This window comes from Ambystoma mexicanum, chromosome 2p (genome assembly GCF_040938575.1).
Source record: "Ambystoma mexicanum isolate Mex_15411 chromosome 2p, UKY_AmexF1_1, whole genome shotgun sequence".
NCBI classification, from domain to species: Eukaryota; Metazoa; Chordata; class Amphibia; order Caudata; family Ambystomatidae; genus Ambystoma; species Ambystoma mexicanum.
In genome coordinates this window covers 353,584,213-353,608,002 of record NC_090923.1, presented here as the reverse complement: position 1 = coordinate 353,608,002, position 23,790 = coordinate 353,584,213, and the positions used below count along the sequence as shown (strand labels likewise).

The window sequence follows — 23,790 nt, the reverse complement described above, 5'->3', positions numbered from 1 at the left end:
GAAAGATGAATTGGTAACAGAAAGGAGAAGGAATAGTTTGCTCTCCTTTTAGACACATTAAGGATTATTACCAGCACCCTAAACAGGAGGTTTTCAGTGGAAGAAATAGCCAACAGGCTGTGGAGGAGAGCTAATCCCATTTTACCGACTGATACCCTCCTGTTTCTAGAGGGGGAGAATTTAACCAGTCCTCAAGAAGGTGCCAACCTGTCTGGGATAAAGCCAAAGGAAATTCATATGCGAGTTTAAATCCAGGCCCTGTACTTTGTTAGTGTGGAAGGGTGGCAATATGTAAAACAATAGTGCGCAAGAGAAGTTAGGGAACATTTCAGAAGTGCACGCGCATCTGGAAAAAGATCTATTTGAGAGAGAAGGTCACATTGTGTGAATACAGTGAGATTCCCCTCACTCTCTGTAATGTCTAGCACAGAAGAATTTTCGCGGTGTTAAATGGACATCTCACTGTGTGCAGTCTAGAAAAAAAAAAGAAAAAAAGAATGGAAGTAATTCCTGGGTATATCAACAAGCAGAATATTGTTAAAGCCAGTTGTTCCATACCAAAGGAAGAAAGAGGGTGATTATTTGCTACCCATCCTCCCTCTGTTTAAGGTGCCCAATGAAAGGGAGAGAGGTACGCTTTTAATGATGTTAGGGAGAATTTTAATTTCTGTGCCAATTCCCTTTAAACTTGGAGACCCCCCCAGCTCTTTTGCTGGACTGAGGAAAGGCAGAATGTTAGGGAGGTTCCCGAAACTTGCCTATAGGAGTGCCTGAATGCAACCAGTCCTAATAGGGTGGGCTGGGTGTCCTTTCAGGATGCTTAGTTAAAACGTTATGTTAAATAAATAACACTTTATAACGGAAACCTTGAGTGTAAGAGTTACTTGGTTACTTGTATTGACGAACTTCATTGCTATAGCTCTACAGCTCTTATTTACCCCTCTTGAGATAGGCCTGGCTTCTCAGTCACACTACCAACTTGTGTAGTATAGACCTATACCAGAAGGTGGGTTACCTAATACCAATTAAGTGTTGTATAGTCGCACACAGTGTGACTGCACCAATTCTTACCTAACAGCCACCCTGCTGTGTGATTGACAGCCTATGGCTGTGAATGAATGAAAACTTGCATAAAATTAAAAAGGTTTTTGGGACCAAGAGTAGAGTCTACCACTGGTGGACAGAATCCGAAGCAGAAGACGAGAGACAACACCAGCAGCACACGCCGGGAGCGTAAAGTGCCTGGTGAAGCCCTGCAGCTGTACTGACCCAGTTTTCGAATCGACAGGGAAGACCCGTAAAGGACGATTTCCTCCCTTTGGCTGGTGGGTCCAACTAGCCTCGAGACAAACCTTTGGTGCAACCCCTGACTTGCTGCGACTTTCCAAGGCTGCAGAAGGTCAAAACCTGGGGTGCCTCGACCACTTGGGAGTGCACTGTCTTTCCAAATCTGAATCCGGCTAGATCTTCCTAGGCATCCAGAGGACCCTACAGAAGCAAGAAATCTGTTTCCTGAGCCCCTTCACCAGAGTCCAGGACCGAGGAATCAAGGAAATCCTACCCAGAGCTTTTCGTTTCACTGGCGCTGAGAAAAAGGCACCAAAACCACAAAGAGCAGCTGAATCGATGGAAATCCATTGCTGCCGAGTGCCTCTCTGAAGTGCTACTGCAGAAGCCCACCAGACGTCCTCCCTTTCATCACCACCACCACCAAGGAGCAAGGGTCTACTGCATTGTATCGTGAAGGCAACTAGCTGGAACACTTTGTTCATTTTCAAGGTACTGTGGGGCTTGTTTTCTGGTTATTGTTTTGCCATTTGGGGTGCTTCCTACCTTTGAGAGTGCGATTTAACCTCAACTTTACCTGCATTGGCTTTACAGCTTGTGCTTTCTAAAGGTGACTGCTCTCGAGTTGCTGCGATGTCTCTTTTGAACATGGACTATTTAAGAAAAAATGTCTAAGAAGAAGAGCATCAGAACTTTGACTTTGTCCATTGTCTTTGGCTGCCCTGTCTCCCTAAAGGCCTCCTTCTGAACCTATTGGCTTTGGCAGTGCTTATTCCCTTACAGGTCTTAAATGTTGAAGACTTTAATGCTGGGATAAATGACTGCCTTCATCCCTTTCAGAAAATCTAACTGTTCTTATAACCTATCAGTCTGTTCTAATCTAAACGCAACCTTTCCTTCCTGAAAAACTGAAAATTGCAAAGGTGATACTATATAAATGCTATATTGACCTCAAATGACACCTCTGGGTGCTGGAACATGTGTAACATATGAATTAATTGCTCACCTGCTTTATTGTTTACTTTTTTAATTGAATCCTAATTTGGGATTAAGGTTAAAGCCAATTACTGTTTTTTATAGAATGCTTTAAATATCGTTGTGCATATATAGTTATTATAACTAAGTGTAAAAGTGTTTAATCGGATACCTGTATTTACTAGTTTTATCGCACAGCTCTACAGCTCACATTACACCTCTTAAGAGAAGCCTGGCTGCTCAGTCACACTACCAACTTGTGTAGTACAGGTCTATATTGAAAGGTGGGTCTAATACCAAGGAGATGTGCAGTCTTGTGTAGTCCCACAACAGTTGGACTGCACTAATTCCTACCCAACACATGATAATTAAATAGAAACATTACAGAGGGAATCTAGCCTCCATACATGCTGAACATGCATTTTCTTTTACAAGCCATTTACATACCTGAAGCTCCAGTAGTTGGTTGCATTTGAGCGGTTGGAATTCTGACAGGTTTATCGAGTAAAGGGGTGATATTTTGAATAAAGGGGAAAGTAGCGAGAATTGCATAGGCAGGAATATTTTACCTAATTTGCTGTTTTCATAAATGAAAGATTGTTCCTGGACTCTCATGCATTCAACCCATGCTGCCTGCATGACCAGGTTATATAGGTTATCGCCTCGCATGCGTCTAGCATCCCACACAAAGTCAAGGTGAGAAAGTGGTCTGCTTTGAGCATTAATGTGAAGGATTGAAGCCCCATTAAGCCCAAGTGACAGGAGCAAGATAAATATTGTCCAGACAGAATTGCTCAACTAAAAGGCCAGAGTCACCTGGCATGTACTTATTGCACATGGTTGCTAATATATAGCGGATGATATGGCAATGGGCATTAATGTTAAACCAAAATTTTGCATCCCAATAAAAATTAAAAAAAATCATAAATTGGCTACTTCTAGCATTTAGAACTGGGATCTGCATCCTTTGGATGGCCAGATGTTCTGGCTACAACTATCAGCCCTTTCCAGCAAAGTCCCAAACAAAAACACAGAGCTGGCAATTGGGAAACCATGTTCTGAATACTTTCATGAATACAATATCACATTACAAAACTGAATAATACACCACTTACTCTACATAGTAGACACCATATACCGGGTCTTCAATCTTTTCCCAACCTGTAGGCAACTCTGAAAATAAAATACAAATTATTGTGCTTTCAGATATATGTTTTATATAAATATATATTTATTGCACAGTAAGGATCTCATTTGGAACATTAGTGACATAAATAGGATATTTTTTCAGTTGTTTGAGGCAACTCCTGGGTGAGATGCCTTTACAATAGGCAATGGTTAAGAGCTGAGAGTATACATCAAGCAATGAGGGGTTAGTTTGTAAGAGGCAAAGACTGGGGAGAAGTATAGTGGGGACCGATTTAAATATAGGATATACTAAAAAGCTCCTTCTTCTGTAATCTAAGGAACATTACACACAACATTCACACACATAGGAGACCGGTGGGATGGGTGTCAGTTTGGGAATAGAGAGCAGGTGACAGACCTTCCCTTGCTAGTTACAAAGCAGAGCGAGTCAGGTTCCACTTACGGGCGGGCTTGGCTTTGATGGCTAAGGTATCATTATTCAAGTTGAGGGGGACAAGTGGGGAGGAAGCAAGGGGGGGGTGAGGGACAGAAAAGTTGTGGAGCACAGGACACATGCCGACTTGGAATTCGCTGATGCAAAAAGGAAAGAACCAGAAAACCAGTCTTCTCTGCCTACGTCCCAAGGCTATGGAACCTCCTCCCCCCACGCTCCTACAATTCAGAAAAAGAACTCAAGACCCACCTCTTCAAGAAGTCTTTACTCCTCAACACCTAGACCATCACAACACCCACCCGTGGCAACCGAATTGATAGAAGCCATCTGCCCATCTCCTCCCAATCACCCTGTACAGCTGTACCCCTCCTGTGTCCCTCTGTATGCTACCCCCTGCTGTACAACAACGCCAATACTACCAGTGGGAGGAGCCACCACCCAATCCGGCACCAGTGATATCCCAAAAGCAAGAACAAAACACAGATGAGAGAGACGCTGTGGAAAGTAAGCCGCAGAGCACAAAAGAATGCAAAAACATTTTTCTTTTTTTTTTAAATTGTCCTATAGGTACCAGTAACTTTGCTCCTGAACGCACAAAGGTAATATGCAGAATGAGAATACTAGACAGACAAGGGGGACTCATAAGCTAAACAAGATTCATCCAAGTACTAAAGCTTAACGAGGTGGAATTTGATGAACCAGAACTGTGTTAATGATGTCAGAAGAAATACGAGAATCAGAGTGGGAGAGAAATAGAGATGACATCTGTTAGGCAGAATCCTGTGCAGTGCCCTTAGGGACCACTACACACAATTAACACCACAAGTGGTAATACAAGTTCACCTTTGGTACAAGCCTGTACTACTATATTAAAGTTCTAGCATAGCCGCCAGGCTTATCTCAAGAGTATATGAGCAGTAGCAGAGATTACACAAAGGGACCACAATTACTGTGATTGAAGCAAACACTGACTCAAGGTTTCAGGTAAAAAAAAAATATAAGTCCATTTATTTTTAAACCATCTGTAAAACACAACACTTCTAGAATTTCAAAATCACACGTAATACACTACAAACAACCAATTCTCTTGGCACAGAATAACTCAAGGTAAGTACCTTCTGTTTTGGCGGACCGGTGTTGTGAAACAAAAGACGTTAGCAGGGATACACATGCGAACACTTTTTGACAGCTTGGTCGCATTAAAGAAACGCGTATACGCGGCAAGAAAGGTTACCGGGGCAAAAATACACTTAGCACCTGGGCTAACCAGAGAGTTGGGGGCAAAAATCATATTTAATACTTTTGTCAAGGCAGACAGATTCAGAGAACACTCGCTGACAGAAATACAAAAGTCAATAGGCCGGAGCCAGTGTCTAGTGGAACCGGGTTCCTATTGTCGAGGATCACACAGTCAGACAGTTCAAGATTCAACGTTGCCAGGAGTACTTAGATGTCTTTAGAGGAAGCAAAAGTTATAAGAAGGAGAAAAGACAAGGGCAAGCCTTGGAGGAGGAGAAAAGAGATTCACTCTAGTTCCTCAAGCAGAACACAGTACCTTATTCAATGAAGAAGCTGGTGCCACGGCGGTGGTTCCTGTCGGTTTCCTGCAGACCCACAGTTCCTGGAGCTTCGGCAAGAAAGAGGACGTCTGGAGGGGTCTGCACCACACAGATGAAGCCAGCAGCAGCGACGGTGAATAAAAGTTGCGCTCCTTTAAAACAGGAGAGGCTCTTCAGATGGCCATCCGGACCAGTACAGCAGTGTGCAGTGATTTCGACCACGAAGGGGGTCCTCTGGCTGTGGAAGATGAGCTGGTTGACCCCACCAAGTTCAAGGGAAGACGACTCCGGACTGGATCTTGTCTGGTCATCGAAGGGTAGATCGCTCAGGACTGCAGCAGGGCTTCACCGGGACGGGGTAGTTGCAGCAGCCGACTTCTTCTCCGCTTCTCTTCGGTTCCTTGTAGTTCCAGTGGCGACTGACTTCCAGCCCAAGAGTCCTGCCTTTTATGCGAAAACCCCCATTCACACAGCCTGGCTGTCAATCACGCAGCAGGGGGATTGTCCGGCCCGGACAACCACCTCAGCCAATCATGGCAAAGTGTGACTTGGGTTTCCTAGGATACCCTGTGCAGGGGGTGCCTACACCCCTCCCTCACATTCAGCCCACCCAGGCACCTAGAGGAGGGCTTCTTGGCAGAAGCCCGCCAAAAGACGGTGAACAAAGGCGGCAAACCTGGTTTGCCGTGCAAAGTGAAACACAAGAAGGACTTTAACAAAAAGAAATGGTGAATAAACCCGACCGGTGCCAAAAGAAAGAGTATTTGGTCAAGCGGGTTTATGTTCAAGGCTAATATAATAGCCTAAAACAATACCACGTTTATACAGTATAATCGCGGTAGAAAAGTTAGGGTAGATACCACTGCGCCACCAGCCAAGTCTGAATGTTAAGAGCAAAACAAGGCTCTAGGATGTACAGATAAAAAGGGCTAAGGATTAACCCTTTCCAGTACTCCATGTAAGATGGGGTGTACTGGATCTGTGGTTAAAGGACTAGGTAAAGTTAATGGCAACTTTACCTTTTTCTGGGGGACAGTAGTCAGCCCCAGAAATAGAGTCGGTGGGAAGTCTAAAAGACAACCCTGTGTCACTGCAAGGAAGGCGCTGTGTAACACAAAAGAAGGGGGCTACTGAAGTGGTGTACTCCAGAGTCCATAATGACAAAAACAGATGAAATACACATGGCAAAACATGGTTAAGAGTGGGGAAAAAGCTCACCCTCTTACCACAAGTGATTAAAAATAACTCCAGAAATCCAGCAAAGCTGATGGGGGACTCACTAGGTGAAATGACAATGACAGAGATTGAGTGCATGAAAGAAAGGATATGAACTGTGCGTCCAGGTCCATGCACAGGGCATTCACAAGTAGAATTACTTTTTTGGGGCTCTTTTGTGATCAGATGGACTGTACTGATGCTTTTCTGCCACTGTTAACTCCTTTTCTGTACCAATAGCACCCGATTTTGGTGCCATGGTGAGTGCGTGTAGGCTGGTGGCAGCTTAGTTTTAGAAATAACATGCTTCTGGCCTTTATTGGATTGGTAGCAGAATGCCCATATATGGTGGCCACTGAGGCGCTAATGCATTTTTTTTTTTACAAAGCCCTGCACTCGTCCATTGTACGTTTTCTCATTCTTTTGTAGGTAGAGAAAACAAGGCCTTCCTACAAATCGCAGTTGTGTTGGCCGGGGGCTCACTGAGCCCAGTTGTGCACCTTTTAGGGTGGTTTACATTTGATTAGCCTGCTTCTCAGCCCATAGACACCCCAATACACAGCAAGGGAAAAATTGCCTTTGTAGGTGTAGGTTTTAGGGACAATCAGAATGGCTTCAAATATTGGCAGGCTGACTGAGGCCAGCCCCTGAGTGAAAGTGATTGATACCATGTTTCTTTAACTGTTTTACTTGACCCTCTTGAAAACAGTCTTCTGCCTGGCTTGTCATGCTGACTGTGCCCCGAGTTCTTTGTCCCTGCATCCCCATGCTCGCTACTGCAAGGGAAATCCCTGAACTGGTTGATTAAGGATTACTTTTCCTCTCTCTAATCGTCCAGGCTATCTGGACTGCTGTTCTTGGGAAAGAGGTTTTTCTGGCCTTTGCAGTGTTGCCTCCATGCACAATCCCCTGGATGAGGCGTCTTGAGGTGTGGAGTCTTCCTGGCCTGGATAAGTGGCAGTTCACTGCCTCTGTTCCTTCTTGGGCCATCCTGGGTTGCCTGTAAGGAAAAGGGGTTGCGAGCCGGCTCAGGACTGGGTTCCTGTGCAGAAACAGGCAAATGACTACGTTTTCCATGAGCCTTTGGGTGTCAGTTGGGCCGGCGCGCACACAGGCTCACAAGCGCCATTTAAGTCTCTCCCCGGCCTGTGCTGCCTGTAGGCAATGGTTGGCGTGGCAGGCACGGGCCAGAGGAGAACAGGTGTGCAGGCGTTCTTGGAGGTCATTGGACAGGACCCAGGCCACGCATTGATGTGGCGTGCTTCTGAAGGGCTCCGTTCCTCATTGGGGCACGGAGCAGATTACGGCAGTGTTTCCGTCCAATGCAGGATTTACCATTGCCTGGGGTGGAGCCGGCGAGCTCTCCCCAGGCCTCAGTTAAGTGCTGCAGGGAGTGTGAGGGTTATTGGTGTGAACATTCATTCATGGCTATGAAGCTACTCACACAGGGTGTTCTCTGGGTAGCTCATATCCGCACACTGTAAAGACTTGTAACACGTGTATGGATACCGTACATATTTTCCTGCAGAAAGGAGTCTCGTGAACTCACGCTGGGCAAACCGCAGGAAGCGGACTCCTAGCGCTCTGATTAGAACATCTGGGGAATTTTTCATAGTAAGAGCGCAAGACACTTAGGTTTGTTTGTGGCTGTCTGCTCTTGTCCATGTTCATGTTCGTGGGAAGCCGCTTATGTGGAATGCATTTCAGTGAGTAACCCTTCGCCTGATGACACGGCAGGAGGGGTTGGAGTTCTCCCAAATGGGAATGCCACGCTATTGCAAGGTAGATGTTTGTTGCCTTGTGCTTTTGTCCATTTCATGTTGTACGCTGCAGTTATCTATGGCCATCAATATCTCATTATGTGGTTATGTTTGCTGCTGGGAGGGAATGAACAAGTGAGGAATGCATGTGTGTGAAGGTATAGCCTAATCAAGAAGGGTGTTAACTAGTCAGATGATAGGAGGTGCTACTCTGGTCTAAGCAAGTGTGTGCTCAACAGGTTGTCTTTTTACCTATGTTCCCTATACCTATCCATTTCAAATAACCCTAAATCTCTTTCCGGTGACCCCAACACCCCCTACCTAGCCAAAACCTCTCCCTAACCCTAACCCTCTTCCACCCCCATTGGCTGCCTTGTGGTACCTGTATATGCTAAAACCAGGAGCCCGTGCCAAGCAAGGTGGGAGGGGTCAACTACATTTGGCTTGGCTTCCGTGGCTAGGACGGAGTTGTGCGATACTCCAGGTTGTAACATTGCCCTTAGCTGTTGCTCCCATTGTGGGACTATTCTTTGCTGGCTGACTGCCTGCCCCCTTGAACCAACCAGAACCCTTTGTAGAGTTGCTCCATTCTCATGGTATCTCCAGTGTCACTGCTGCTGCCTGATAGGTTATTCTTCAGGTAGCTGGGTTTTCCTTCCTTTCAGTTTGCCCATTGCTGGTTGGTTGGTACTGGAGCATGTTTGGCTTCCAAAGCAACCCCCGTATTTACAGGGTTCTCCCTCCATACCAAAGGCAAATTCACAGTAACTGCAAACACGGGTACTTGTCCTTGTGTCTTGGGAGTCCTGATAGACTCTACCGCGTATTACCATTGACTTGCATTGGTCAAAATTCTGCTTGGTTTCTTTCTCCATCTAGCTTGGACTCAAACCCGGAACAAGAGTTCTTCAAGGCGGACCCTTCTCTGAGGACTTCTGTGGGTTGGTTGTTGCTTTGGCTGCAATTGTGGGATAGATCTGGCAATTACACACTCTAAAACAGTAGTGTGCCTACAGACTTCGTCCAGTTGTTCCCTACTGAAACATTTTTACAAGCTTAAATGCCTGATAACTACTGCAAAGGGCTACTTACCTGGAGGTTTTTCGTTGATCCCCATTGGGTACCTGGATTTCTAAACCAGAGACTAGAATGTTTTTTCCGAACTGTTTCCATAGGGTTCCATACATTCCCTGCATGGTGGGACTAAATTGTATTAGGCAGCGTGTAACTCTATAACAGTATATATATATGTGTTACTATAGAAGGGCTATGTTGCATTGCCCATAGAGCTTTTGGACTATAATGTCTCTGGTGAACACCATGTATTCAACTTGGAAATGTATCCCTACACCCATCACCAGAGGGCTGTGGAAAAAATGCCCCAACATGCATCCAAGGCAGGGGCGGCGCACATGTTGAAATAAGGCCACGGCAGGTGTGCCAGCATGAACAAGGTGCAAGCAGGGGCAAGCAGAGTCACACACGTTTTGATGGACATCCTGAACAAGGTGCAAGCAGGGTCAAGCAGAGTCACGCACGTTTTGATGGACATCCTGGAGTGTCAGATGGGCAGAACAGAAAAGCCTGAGAGACGGACAGATGCACACATCCATACAGGAAATGGAAAAAAAGCTCACCATGAAGGGGTAAATTACACTGCTGTAACAAAAAAAAAAGCACAGGTGACACACAAATATGCTAGAGTTTGCTAAAGCCAAGAGTCAAGAGAAAGATTCAGCATGGTAGTTTAAACAGTTGAAAGACAGTAACGGTTTGATATATGAAGACTGAATGCACTCAGACATGGAGAAGGATGTATTTGGGAAATAGATGCCCCGTGGAAAACTAAGCAAACGCGCAAGGGCAATAGATGGACCAAAGAGCTAAATGGTGCAGCCGGCCATTGGCCAATCATGGCATGACAAAGATATCACAATGTTTCCTTTCTATAATTTTCTTTCCAGAAAGGCAGGCACCATATAAAGGTAACATCACATAGGGACACTCCTACTTGTTGAACTGGCAGAAACACTTTTGTATAGGCACCATACAAATATCCAATAAACAAACAAATGCTCAGCCACAGATGTGCCTGCTTGCCACATAACTAAATTCATATACAATCGCTGACAATTCCAACTGTGTAAGTACAGAGCAAAAGCCTCATGAATCACTGCAGCGTCTGTAAACGTGTGGGGACATGAATCTAGGCTCCCAAAGATGAAACCCACAGTACCCACAGGAACCACTGTTATGGCTTCTTAAGTTTACAATCAATAGTTATGGATGGTGTCCATCAAACCAAACAACTGCAGCGAGACAGGAAAGGAGGTTGAGGAAACTGCTGTCCAAGGACTTGAAGGATTTCTTAAACAAATAATCTTCGGCACTCAATCATACTGCCCGTACGTATCACGATTGGTGGTACGATTGTTCTGATAACTCACATCCGTAATGCTCCTCTTCATGTGGCTATGATATTTGTTTAAATGTTTTTCCTAACAGTTTAAGTTCAGAGAGTGAGGTAGGGGAAGCATTACCTTAAACATGTGAAACAGCCTAACATGTTTGACAGGCCTGGCTGTTGTCAAAGCATGCTGAATGAAATATTTAACAGTTCGTATTTTAACTGACATGTATGGACATCCTTGTTACAGATGCCCACATAAAATACTAGCAGTGCAGAACACTGCACCCATTCCACAGGATTGATCACAGTTTTGGCCTTTAATGCACACATATATATTATATATATAGCATACAATACTTACCGTAATAGTATTTCTGATGCTTGTATCTGCTTAGATTCACATACCTGCATAGGCTGACATCTAGTGGTAGGTGCAGAGTATTGCATAGTTCGAAAAGGGACATTGACTGGGCAGGTTTGTAATACTGTCCCCAGTGTGACCTGTACTGTACCCACCGTCTGTCACGCGTCGAGTACACTGAGGTGGTTTTTTGTTTCTGACATGAGGGAGCGTGAAGTGTATGACATGAGTAGAGTAAGTAAAAGAAAGGTGTTGGCTGTCTATGTACCTTCAACTCCAACAAGGGACCAAGGGTGGGCGCATGTGAACCTAAGCAGATACAAGCATCAGAAATAAGATTATGGTAAGTAATGTATGCCTCCCGAGGCTTGTGGATCTGCTTAGAAACACATGCTTTGCATAGACTAGCAAGCAGGAGAAGGTGGTGGGTCATTAGAAGGTACAGCAGCAAAAAGATATTTAACACTGCCTGACACACCTGTGCATCACCTTGTGAATGTGAGGAACCAGAGGGCGTCCTCACTTCCTTCTCCCCAACATCCTCTGCTGAGGTGGTCAGGGAACGGTCATCGCCCTTGAATCCCGACCCTTGGGGTGGAGATGTGAGGGGGTATCATCTGGGTAGGGGATACTTGGGGAATGGTTGGGGGGGATGTCCTTGGGTGAGACGCAGTATCCCCCATTTCGATTCCATGATGGACCCTCGGTCCCAGACATATTTATGGAAAATAGTTAGCCTTTTTCCTTTGTCCAGGATAACACCAGAAGACACTATCTAGGGACACTAAGACAAGGAGTTCCACAGTCATGACAAGGTATCCCCCCCCCTTTCCTTACAATAATCAATCTCCCCCTGCCTTTGTAAGCTCTTGTATTGAACTAGATGACTTGCTAATAACAGGGGACACTCCTCAAATGTGTCTACAAAACATTCAGCAGACAGTCAATCTACTTTTTCAATTAGGTTTCTCAATCAAAGAGAAAATACTGAGCCTCGTACCCAGTCAGGTAAAACAAATCTTAGGTGCGCCTATTTCGAACACAAGACTCCCTAGTCTTCCCCTCCGACGAGAGGATCCAAAACATGCAGTTTCAAATCCCACAGTATGTAGCCGGTCGTCGGGTAACTGTGCGGAAGGCCATGCGCCTTCTGGGAATGATGGCTTCCTGTATTTTTCCCTCTCATTCAACCACTATAGTACTGGGATGATGAAGATGCCTACAGACTCTTGTGAGGGTCAGGCATGTCCAGAGAACTCTAAATATGGTCAGGAAATTGGGCTTGAGGATTCACACCTGCAACCTGTTAAATGGTTACAGGTGTATAATGGGGAGTCCAGAAGGCTAGAGACCTGCAGGAGAGAAGCTGCGCCGAGTGTTTCAGGCCTGAATGTAAAGACATCCTGTGGAGAAGGATGCTGCCAAGGAGGGTCCTGTCGGGAATCCAGGACGCCGACCATTTCCCTGGAGAGACTGTGGCGCTGAGGCCCGGACGGGCTTTGAGAGGTGCACAGTGGTGGGAGCCCCCCTGGTCGGTTGCTCACAGCAGGAGCTGCGGGCACAGACAAATCCAATTGCTGCAAGCTACCGGCAGCATCTGCGAGAAGCAAGCAGAGCTGCCGGCAATTGACAGAAAGAAGACTGGAGTGCGAGCGGGACGTGCAATACAACGGAGACACGTATGTGGAGCAGAAGAATAGGAAAGCAGCCGCCCAAAGGAGGCGCCAAGGACCAATGAGTGAACACAAGAGAACACTTGAACACGGGCATTCCTGGGCTGTTATACGGTAAAAGGAATTGCTGAATGAACGAATTGAGATGTGCAATATACTGTAAACACAAAGTGAAGGGTTGTGGTGAGTAATAATAAGATGAACTGTGAGCAAAAGACTAAGAACTCTTGATTATCAAACTAAAAGAAAGCTTTGACAAGCCTTTGAAAGCTTATTAACAAGACAAATTTGTGTGGAGTACACGTACAATATATTGAAAGCAAAGAACTAATCTCATGAAATGCAGTGAAAAGCAAGTACTGAATATTACTGAAGAGTGTGAAAGTAATGTGATGAAGGAAAGAGGGCCATGCGTAAACTGTATGCATAAAAAGTCAAGAGACTACCAAAGAGGAAAACTCATTGCGGCAGAGCCAAAAAGGCTGGCAAGGAGAAAGCCAAGTGAATGTGAACCAGAATACAAATTTAGTTACAAAATAACCTGTGTGGGCAAGAAAGCCTAGGGTTACCGGTTGCGTGACCTCAAATGGGTGGTCCATGTGGTTCAACAACTGCATCTAGACCAGGGGTACCCCATCTGTGAAAGGCAAGGAACAATACAGAGAGCCAATCTAAAGGTATGAAAGATTGCTGAAATGAAGCAGAAGAAAGCATTCTATATGGGCTGTAAAGAAACCAAAAGGAGCGTAAAGTTGACCTGCAACTGGTTTTGGATATTAAGAGACTGAAATGAAGTATATGTTGGCAAGCTGGAAAATCCGACGACTTGCGGAAGGGAAACCTAAGACCTTATGAACTTTGTTGCTACCTTGAGGAAGGGAATCTCGAGGCCTCTTTTTGGAACTGTGTTTTCTTCAGGAAGGGGGTGGGGGGAGGTGGAAAGCAAAGCCAGAGCTGGAAGAAGCTCAGAACTTTATTTGGAACACTATTTCTTTTGTTGCTGACATCCCAACACATTATTTAGCTTTAGTTGTGAGGGCAAGTATAGGTTTTGGACATAGACTTAAGTTGAACTTACTGACTCAGACGTTCCGTAGTTTCTTTAGGTAGAGATATCCCACCTTAGCATAGGGCAAGTTAGGCCTTGAAACATCCTGGCATTTATAAAACGTTTGTTTGAACTTTGAATCTGTTATCTGTGTCTTGCTTCATGAAGCCTTCACACTAAGCAGTAATGCTGTGTGAACTCCAAGTAGCAGCTTTGCAAATTGCATCTAAAGGTGCATTTGCAATAAAAGCTAAAGTCGCCCGATTGCCCAGAGTTGTGCGTGCTTTGGGCGTGAAAGGTAAGGTTCGTTTCACTAATGAGTAGCACAATTGGATGAATCTGACAATTCATTCTAAGATGGCTGACTTAGAGACAGGGTCCCCTTCTTTTCCTGCGACTACAGACGCGAAGAAACATTTTGTTTTTCTTTGTGGCTTTGTCTTGTATGCAATAAATGACAGCCCTCTTGACATCCAGTGTATGGAGACTTTTCTGCTCAATTCTTTGGGTTTTGAAAAAAAAGCAGGAAGTTCTATGGATTAACATGGAACTTCGAGATGAATTTAGGAGAGAAATGTGGATGTGTACATAATACTGTTTTGTTCTTACTCTATGTTCTTGTGCACTATTACAAATGAATCTTGTACTGAGAGAGCTTGTAGCTCCCTTACCCTCCTCATAGATGTAATGGCGACAAGAAAAGCCGTTTTATAAGTAAGATGTTTAAGACTGGCTTTCTGCACTTGCTCGAAGTTGGCACCCCTGAGCTTTGTAAGAACATTTAAGTCCCATCCGGGAATAGTATTTGAAATTGGAGGGTATAATCTTTTGACCCCTTTCATGAAGGCTTTAAACACAGGCACTTTCCACCACAATATTTTGCTTTGGGAAGTGGTGTAAACTGAGAGCGAAGCTCGGTATACTCGTAGTGACTAACCGAGAGTCTAGAAGATACAGTAAATAGTTTACTAGACCAACCCAGAGCCTAGAAGATATAGTAAATAGTTTACTATATGAGAAGCTGAACAGCTAATAGGGTTGATTTTGTGTGATTTGCACCACAAGACAACGTGTTTCCATTTGTTGAAATAGCAGTGCCTTGTGTTAGGTTTGCATGCTTCCTTTAAAGATCTCCATACTCTTAAATCACCAAATTCTTTTACCGCAGGAGCCAGGCTGCCAAGTTCAGTGTGAGGGCATGGATCTAGTGCTGTCCCCTGATTCTTCAACATGTCGAAAGGGCAGTTGTTTCTTTGAGGGAAGAGACATTTTCAACAGGAGTGAAAACTATGTTTAGCGTACCCACATAGGAGCCATTAAGATCATGTTGACTTGTTCCTGGTGTAGTTTGTGGACTATCCTGTTGAAGAGGGGTTTGGGTGGGAGAGCATGTGCACATTTCCCTGACCAGCTCATCCATAGTGTGTTTCCTTTGGATTATGTCTGGGAATACCTGAATGCGTAGTCTTGGCATTGTGTATTCTCTTCAGTCACAAGAGATACATATCTGGGAAACCCCAGTTTTAGAAGAGGTTGTGTAGGACGCCTGCATGCAATTGCCAATCGTGTTCTGATGGTAGTTCTATGCTTCTGCTTAGCAAGTCTATCAGATAATTGTGTTCCCTTGGATCATGTGATAGGAGAAACATGTGTTTTGGATCCCATAACCAAATGTTCTGGGCTAGTTTGGACAGCCCTGGAAAGTGTGCCCTTCCCCATTTGTTTATGTAGAACATGGCAGTGCTGCTGTCAGTTCTAAAAGGATGATGTGGTAGTTTGCCACAGCTTGTGCCCACAACCTGTTTGCGGTTTGATGGCGAGAATTTTCTCCCCAACCTGACAGCGATTCATCTATTGTAACCAGGGCCTCGGCTGCAGGGGTGGTGAAAGGCTGGCCCATCAAAAGATTCTCTTTTGTCCACCACTGTAGTGATGGATGGAACGATGGAATGCAAAACCACCACTAGATCGTTCCATATACCACTTGCGACCATTGCTTCACCAACCACTCTTGCATAGAATGGGTATAGAAGCTGCCCCAATGAATAAAGTGTTTGTTTGAGATTTGGCCTTGTGTTTTTAAAAATTCATGCACTTTCTTTGCGGTTTCTAAAGTGCAGTCTACCGATTTCCCAAAGAGGACAGAGTCTTCTATGGGCATTTTTATAAGTGTTTCCAGAGTTTCCGGTTTAAAACCTGAAACATAAAGCCGTGAATTGAGTTTGAGAAAGGTGCCCTCAGCTATAAAAGTCAGGCGTATTATTTAGGATATTTTTTGCCACCTGTGTTACCAACTCTGATACTGCATTTTCTTTTGGTTTGCTTGAGGCCTATCTGATGCAACAGGAACACCTGTGCCACGTGAGGTCGCTGAGCTGTGGAATGCGCAATGGCTGCCAGGCCAATTCATGAGCCCCTCCTGAAGTACAAAAGGATGGTTCTTTGGGAGAAGAAAGGTATATTGCGGTTGAAGTCAAAGTGAACGATTCAAACAGCTTGGGGTAGTCACGAAGGACAACACAGGATGATGAGCTATTCTGGCCCTCAGGAAGAACACCCTGTCCCTAGGGGGAGCGGGGGTTGCTGTCCCTAAGAGGTGGTATAAAGGATGTGTCTGTGTTGAGGATTGGCCACAGTGACTTGATTTCTTTGTTGATTAGAGTGTATACCCTCTTGCACTCTTTGTCTGGTGGTGCTTCAGCGTTGGTCAATGGAACGCCTGCCCTTTTTCTTGTTGTGGCGACAAGAGAATCTTGCTTGATATGGCCTCTAATGTAGAGGGGGTCTGATGGAGCAGGTTTAAATACCTTTTCAACTCTGGGATTCACTTGCAGTTTTCAAGATGAAACCAACAATGGGGCAAATACCTTTTTAATTGACTGTCAGAGGTATTTACTGACTGACTGCTTTAGTTTTGTTTAGAATGCCATCTACAAAATCAGACGTCCTCAACAATGCCCTGAATTTGGATTTTAAAATGATCAGCAGTTTATTTTTAAAGTAGATCGTATTAAAGATGATTGTTGAGGAAATGTACCATGTTTACGCTTCATCCCCTCTCCTAGCGAGACCCGCAGCACTTTCTGCTGGACTTCTGGACCTTTTTCTGAAATCCTGAATGAGTGGAGCCTTTTTCCACTCATTCATCCATTCATTCATTCATTCATTCATTCATTCATTCATTCATTCATTCATTCATTCATTCATATGGGCTGTGTTTTATGGAACTCTGTTCTCCGTTTTATCTGTCCTATGGATTCTACTTTCCTCCATACCTCTTTAAGGCATCTGTATTTTAGGTGGTTCAAGGTCATATTTCTGCATTTTAAATCCCAAACACAAAAGACCGATGTTATTTGGCCATTTTTGTGTTGGATTTAAAATGCAGAAATATCACATACTGCCACCCCCCTTCTCCACCATCTCCTGTCGGTTCCCCCCCAATCAGGGGGGGTATAACCACCCCCCCCAAACCTCCCCATTTCCCCCCCAAAACCTCCCCATTTCCCCCCCAAAACCTCCCCATTTCTCCCCCAAAACCCCCATCCCGGCACAACACATACTTACTTCTTCACACATACGTACACAGAGAAACACTCACCTGTCGCTCCATCGACAACTTCTCTGGGATCACAGTGCCTGTCGGCCCCTGTGCGCACTCATGTGCGGCAGGGGCGTGACAGATCGATATAGAAAGACCGCTCCATGCAGTCACGGAGCAAACTTTCTGAATCTATATATTTTCCTGTCGGGGGTGGAGGGGGAAGAAAAAAGAAATCTTTTGACCCAAGGCTGTATTGTACTATTGCAGCACACAGATCCTTATGGGCAGTGGTGCTCTGGACCCTTGAGGTCCTCAGATTTTCTTTATCCTAGAGTAACTACAGTTTTTAAGGATCCTAAAACGTTATATACTGAGAGACTAGCACACACCACCTTCTGTGGAGTGTCAAGGGGATATATCTAGTATCCCCTTCTCTCTGCTCCTGTGACTTTTTAGTCACACAGATAACCTCCTAGTCATGGCTGGTGGCAGTGGACGTGTTCTACCAACTATTGTGTGATTTGTTTACCGCAGACTAGTCCATAGCCAGGTAGTGCACAATGGGGGCACCCAAGTACTAACTTGGGGGCTTCCTTTTTTTGCCATTTCTAGCGTGGTTGTTCTTTGTTAGCCCTTATTCTACCATTCTGGGAGGGGGAGGTCTGTGTGTGTTTTGCTTTTGGCGACAACCCTTGGGTGATCCCGGCTAGGCGCCAGAGTGTCTGGGCAGGCAGGACATGGGGGTGGAGTTTTCCACTCCACTGTCCTTTGTCTGCCAGAGTGCCTGAATGGCACGAGCTCCCAGTGGGGGACTGGCTGTCCTGATCCATACGCCCCTTTCTGTCAACTGCTGAGAGAGATTGCAGAGGAGTGTGTGCTGGAACTCTATAAAAAGTGAGGCTACTGAAGTGAAAAGTAAGTCGACCACTGGAAAGTGAAGAAACCGAAGAAAATGACAACCAGAGACGCCTGCAGACTATTTGCAATGCTGTGAAAGGACCACTGCTGTCCCGACACTGTTTTCTATGCAAAAGACTAACTCCGAAGAGGACAACTCCTTCCCTTTGACTGGTGAGAACAAGAAGTCCCAAAAAAACTAATTTGAGACATCTCCCAAGGTCAGAGCTGTGGAACCCCAATATCAGGAGACCGGCGACCCAATTTAAGTGCATCGTCAGGGAAAGGCTGAATTCATCCAAGCCTTTGCTGAGTACTCAAGGACACTACAGAGACAAATCAAACTTGTCCAAGTCACCTCAGAGTGCAGGACTGCAGGAACCAAAGAAGATTGACCGGGCAAATCGCATCCTTTGTTGGTGTTGCAGAAAAGGTGCTAAAACCAGAGCGTGACCCGAGAAGTTGATGAAAGTCCTGGCAGAGGGCCAACCTCGAGACTGCTGCTGAAAGATCCTGTCCATTGTCATTAGACCAAGGAATCCAGAGTTCGGGTACAGAGCTGCAACATCGCAGATGGTCCAGCCATGAACGCTTTCTTCAAACCAAAGGAAAAGGTATTGTTTACCTCATTCCAGAAAGTCGCTTCAGGGTGTTGGGGTGCACGTAGAGGTGTCCAGGGCAACCCCCTCTTAACTCTGACCGAAGCTGTTCCTTGTGTCCCCTTAGCGAGACCTTTAACAGGGTCTTCATTGTAGATACGCCTTCTTGCATTTTTAATCCTAGAGACTAGAAAGTAGCTGCAGGAACTTTTGGCTTCTGCTGCTATTCAAGACTTTAAGCCTCTCCGAACTGCCTTTTTGGTAGGGTTGCTATTGGACTTTAAAAGACATGTGCCTAGGAATTGCCTCTAGAACCTTCAGCTATGCTAGTATAACACTACCAACTATTTTCCTTCCTAAAAATCACCATCTTATATGTTTTTGCTAACTTAATTCAATTACTGTATTACTTTGTGGGTGCGCATTATTACTAACAATACGGTAGACCTGTCAAACTCCTGTCACAATTGTAAGCGTTCAGCAACTACCTAAGAAGTGGCTTTTGAAAGTATTTAAAAGCATACCCATGTGTGTTGGTTTATTGTGCTAAGTATTTAACAATGACTCTATAAATATAAATCTATATTTTAATATAAATGTAGGAGTGTTTCTTTGATGTGCATTACTAACAAGGTTCAGTGTACTTACCTACAGCTTACATCTTCCTCTTTTGATTACGCCAACTGCACCAAGGTTGCAGAGTAGTGCAGACTGATGCTAAGAGTTTGGGATCTTCAAACCACTAGGATAGCTTACTAAAGTCTCATCTCCAAGTGGGACTTTAGAAAAACTCCCCTAACAATTGTCAATGCCGGAAATATGACCTGGCTCAGGTGGAACATCAGGAGACTGGAAAAAGGAAACTTCGGGATCATCTAGGCCACAGCCGGTAAATGTATTAGGGTCATCATACCAAGTCCCTAGGTCATCATCCACCTGGTCCTGGTATTATAGAGGATCTTGAGAGTCTTGCAACATGTCTTGTTGTGTAGGCTCAGAAATGTTAATAACGGTATGAGCTGGAGATGTATGTTCCCTGGGGGTTTTAGATTGAGGTTCTTCCATTTCTAAATTGGGAATGTGTCCATAAATGACACAAAAGAAACCTTATCCATTGTGTCCTCAAACCGTTCTAGTCCTAGGCCCAGTTTTAGGTGTTTCGGACAGTGGTAACATTATTGCTTCTGGATCGTCCCTTTGCCGCTTCTTTTCTAACGATTGAGATAAGGGCAAGGTGACCTTAGAATATCTATTGACCTCTTTTGGGGCAGCTGGTGCGTCTTTGGGTTGTTGAGTTGCTTGTGTTCATTTTTCTTTGATACTGAGCGGCTTTTGAGATTTCGACGTGTGTTTTGACATTACGGAAACACACTCCGACAAGAGTTTAGGTAGCAGGGTAATCGGCACCTGTTTAGTTTTATCGTCAAGCACTGGATGCAAGAACGGAAGCGCAGCGGGCTTGTGGCACGTGGAATCAATAGGCTTTGCTGTACCTTCCACTACCAGGTAGCCCTCTTTCAAAACCCCGTCGAAAGTCAGATATGGGTTGTGTGTTTATGATGTTTGTGGTGTATGTGTGTGTGTGTCTGTCGTCGGATGTTTTCCCCGTAGCAGTGTGCTGGGCCTGCCTTTCGGGACTGGGGTCCAACAGTCAGGTGCAAGTAGGCTCATACAAAAAGTCTTCGGCATCCGACTCCGAGCCACTGCTGCCGTGGCCTTCTAGATCTGATTCGAAGGTGCCGGAGGAGATGTCAGACTCAGCCATCACAGCATAGACCGCAAACCATTTGGTGTGCCGCTCTTTGAGCATCTTAGTCTTAAAGAGTTTGCATGACACACAAACCCTCCTAGATGATCTTGGGGAAGGCAGCGATTCCACACTCTACGAGTGTCTTACCAAGGGAATTTTCTGTTACACAATGGACAGAATTTAAAGGGCGTTCTTTCCATTTTGTATAATAATATGTGAAAAGGCAGCTAGACAAAAGCAGTATATAAGGGGAGTGAAAGGATGAATTCTCTAAAAGAAGTGACAATACTAAGTCCCCTCACTCTACTGTGAGGCCGAAGCCTGGTGTAGGCTGGAGCTTGCTGTTGCTTCGTTGAGGAATCAGTTACACTCCGCAGTCGACGGGTGACGGATGCTGACCGAAGCGTGTATAACTGCGTTTGTTGAAAGGATGGTAGAAGTTTGATGATAAAATTATAATTATCTTAAAGTTAGAAAGATCGGGCAAGTTTGAAAGAGGGGGCAAAAAAAGCGATAAGGACTCCGCGTTGGAAACGACCGCCCACGACGGCGAAAAAAACAATCTGAGGGACCTCTACGCATGAAGAACCATGGGTGCAGTACACGTCACTAGGGATAGTATTACAAATACACCCAGTCGGCATAACATTCTGAATTTCAAAAACTATGCAAAACTCTGCACCTACCACAGGATATCGCCCTATGTAAAGCATGTGATTCTAAGCAGGTCCACAAGCCTCAGAAATTATAGATTGTTTGATATTTGCATATGATTCTAGAAGAATCTTTACAAGAAAATATTAATTACAACACATTTCTTTATAATTGACATATCATTCATACATTCAATAAATAACTCGATTAAGAGCAGCATACAATCGATACAATTAGACAATGTATGTCTGTGGTAGATATACAAGTCTTGCGCTATCATTAACTACCCAGTCATCAACTTCTACACGTCCTCTCATATTCAATCTAACGGCACATCTCTAGGCACGTTGCTCACCAACTTTATCTTCTCATACATTCATTCATTCTGGGATTTTAATGTACAGGTACAATAGTGGTAGCATTCTGCAGACAGGTGTCACATTTGATGCATGGATGTGTGCACAACCAATTACAGAACTGCACACAGCTTATCTCTACAGGTGGAAAATCCCTGCCAGAACACGAAACCGTGCTCACGAGGAGACATTTTCACAAGGTCTTTCCTTATGGAAATGTATCTAACCTCTTGCACTACCAGTGCTCGAAAGAATTTGTAAAGTGCCAGGGGTGGGGTGGTTGGAAGTGGCCCTGGCTTTCCGAACCACAGGCACCAGTTTGGGCACCTCCAACGCCATCTAGGCTTCTGTAAATAATCCTCCAGACTTCTCTGGGATCTTAGTGCCAAAGCACCTCAGAGTTGACCCAGTACCCAGTTGCCGTTATGAGCCAGCCAGGCCTGCTCACTGCCAAAGGCCAGTCTCTGCTTCTCCACACCAGAGTGTGTGGAGTCTTTCAGTGCCACCAGCCTGACAGCCTGCCATCCTCAGTAACTTCCACCTGCAAGCCATTGCTGTTACTAATCAGCACTGCATCATTGGACTCCGTGCTGCCACTCCTTGACTCGACAACAGACAGTTTCCGAAAACACAGACTTGTCAAACACTGAAAAGCCTGACTCAATGTTGTGGAGACCTTACTGGTCCACCTTTGAGGGGATTGTTCCTTTTAAGCCCTCTTCCCCACTTCGCTTTTAAGAAACCTAACATTTGTACCAGTATACTGTGCCAATCTTGTGCCTGGACAACCCTGCTCCTCTGCTCGGGGTGCCCTTTCTTGGAAGTCTGCATTCTGTGTTTTCATTTAGAGTGGTAGGTTTGCTAGTGTTTTCAGATTGGTTGCTTGCATTTTATTGATTAAAAGTTTAAATGTGTATAGCAACATTGCTTGGACACTGCTGGTTTGGACTTTTATACATAAGTTGTTTGGTTTGCTGCCGCTATCACCGAACGCACCCCCTCCTGAAGGTATAGCCTGCCCTCGGCCTGAGCTACAAAAAGAGGTGAAAGAGGTATCCATCCCCCCCCTTTTGGGCTCCGCCGGTTTCTCCTTTCTGATTGGAATCACTGCGGGACATCAGAAATTGAAATGTAAAATGTATATCATGGGTAGTATGCTTCTCCGTAAAATTAAATGGTGTAAAACTACCCTTTGCCATGTCCGTCTGGAATTCAATCTACCATCTAATATTGAGGGCTTAAGGAAATGGCATGCCCTAATGGGGACATACAAAATGGAAATTCATCTACCGTCTAAAAACACTGAATATACACTTCTCAATGCAGCTTCAAATTTCATTGGCAACTATTTGTCATCATGCTTCAAAATTGAGAATTTTGAGTACATTTTCGAATTGATACCACCTATTCAAAAAATATGACACTCCGTTCTCTCTGGAGACACAGGCCGGTGGCACAGACACTTCGTAAACCAAAGCCCCAATTAAAAATCAAACCGCTTCTTATATTGAATGAATCTCCTTTGAAAAACCTCCATCAAGTTTTTTTACTACATGAAATGCACCACAACCCCAATTCTTGCCGACCTCAAATCTTGCAGCCCTCGCTTTGCTTACTAAAGCTACCAGCCCTCTTGAAAGTTCTTGTTATCCTATTACAGCATCATTCTACTTTGTCCCTTCGATCTCCCAATTCAAATGCCACACATTAACCTTTGAATCCTCCGTTCTGAGTTAACCACTCCCATCCGCTTATAAAAGGCATGCGTGCTTAGGCCTTCTGTTCCCGTCCATCACCAGCCTAAATTCCCAATTCTAAGCGCTTATGCATTTATTCACTGAACTGCATGTTTTTTGTAACCTTGTAAACCGCAGTGCTGAACACAACCTGCCCTTCACAGAAACACGTCTTGTGCAGTCCCCATTCAGACATTGAGAAGTTAGTGCTGCGAGTTACCTAGTTCACTGTCCAGCTCCTCCGTGTGTACCCCTTCTTCTCCAAGGCAAGAGCAGTAAGTGAAATAGAAAAGATTAAAAGAAAAATTCAGACACCAGCACCAAGCGAGAAACCCCTTCCACCAACAGACATAACCGAAATTACCAACATGGGCACAGTCATTT

General features: G+C 44.8%; 1 protein-coding gene across 14 annotated transcripts in view; it reads right to left on the bottom strand.

The window, feature by feature from the left end:
* The window catches only part of MAGI1 (membrane associated guanylate kinase, WW and PDZ domain containing 1), a 1,848,723-nt gene that overhangs the window by 364,497 nt on the left and 1,460,436 nt on the right, over window positions 1-23,790 (bottom strand). For 6 of the 14 annotated variants that reach the window (XM_069643697.1, XM_069643699.1, XM_069643693.1 and 3 more), the window contains exons 7-8: window positions 23,627-23,665; window positions 3,378-3,435 (exon numbers count right to left, since the gene is read on the bottom strand). In XM_069643697.1, coding sequence (XP_069499798.1) covers window positions 3,378-3,435; window positions 23,627-23,665 — 97 coding nt within the window. The remainder of the gene's footprint in view (window positions 1-3,377; window positions 3,436-23,626; window positions 23,666-23,790) is intronic. The other 8 variants (XM_069643701.1, XM_069643700.1, XM_069643704.1 and 5 more) reach the window with 2 other exon arrangements.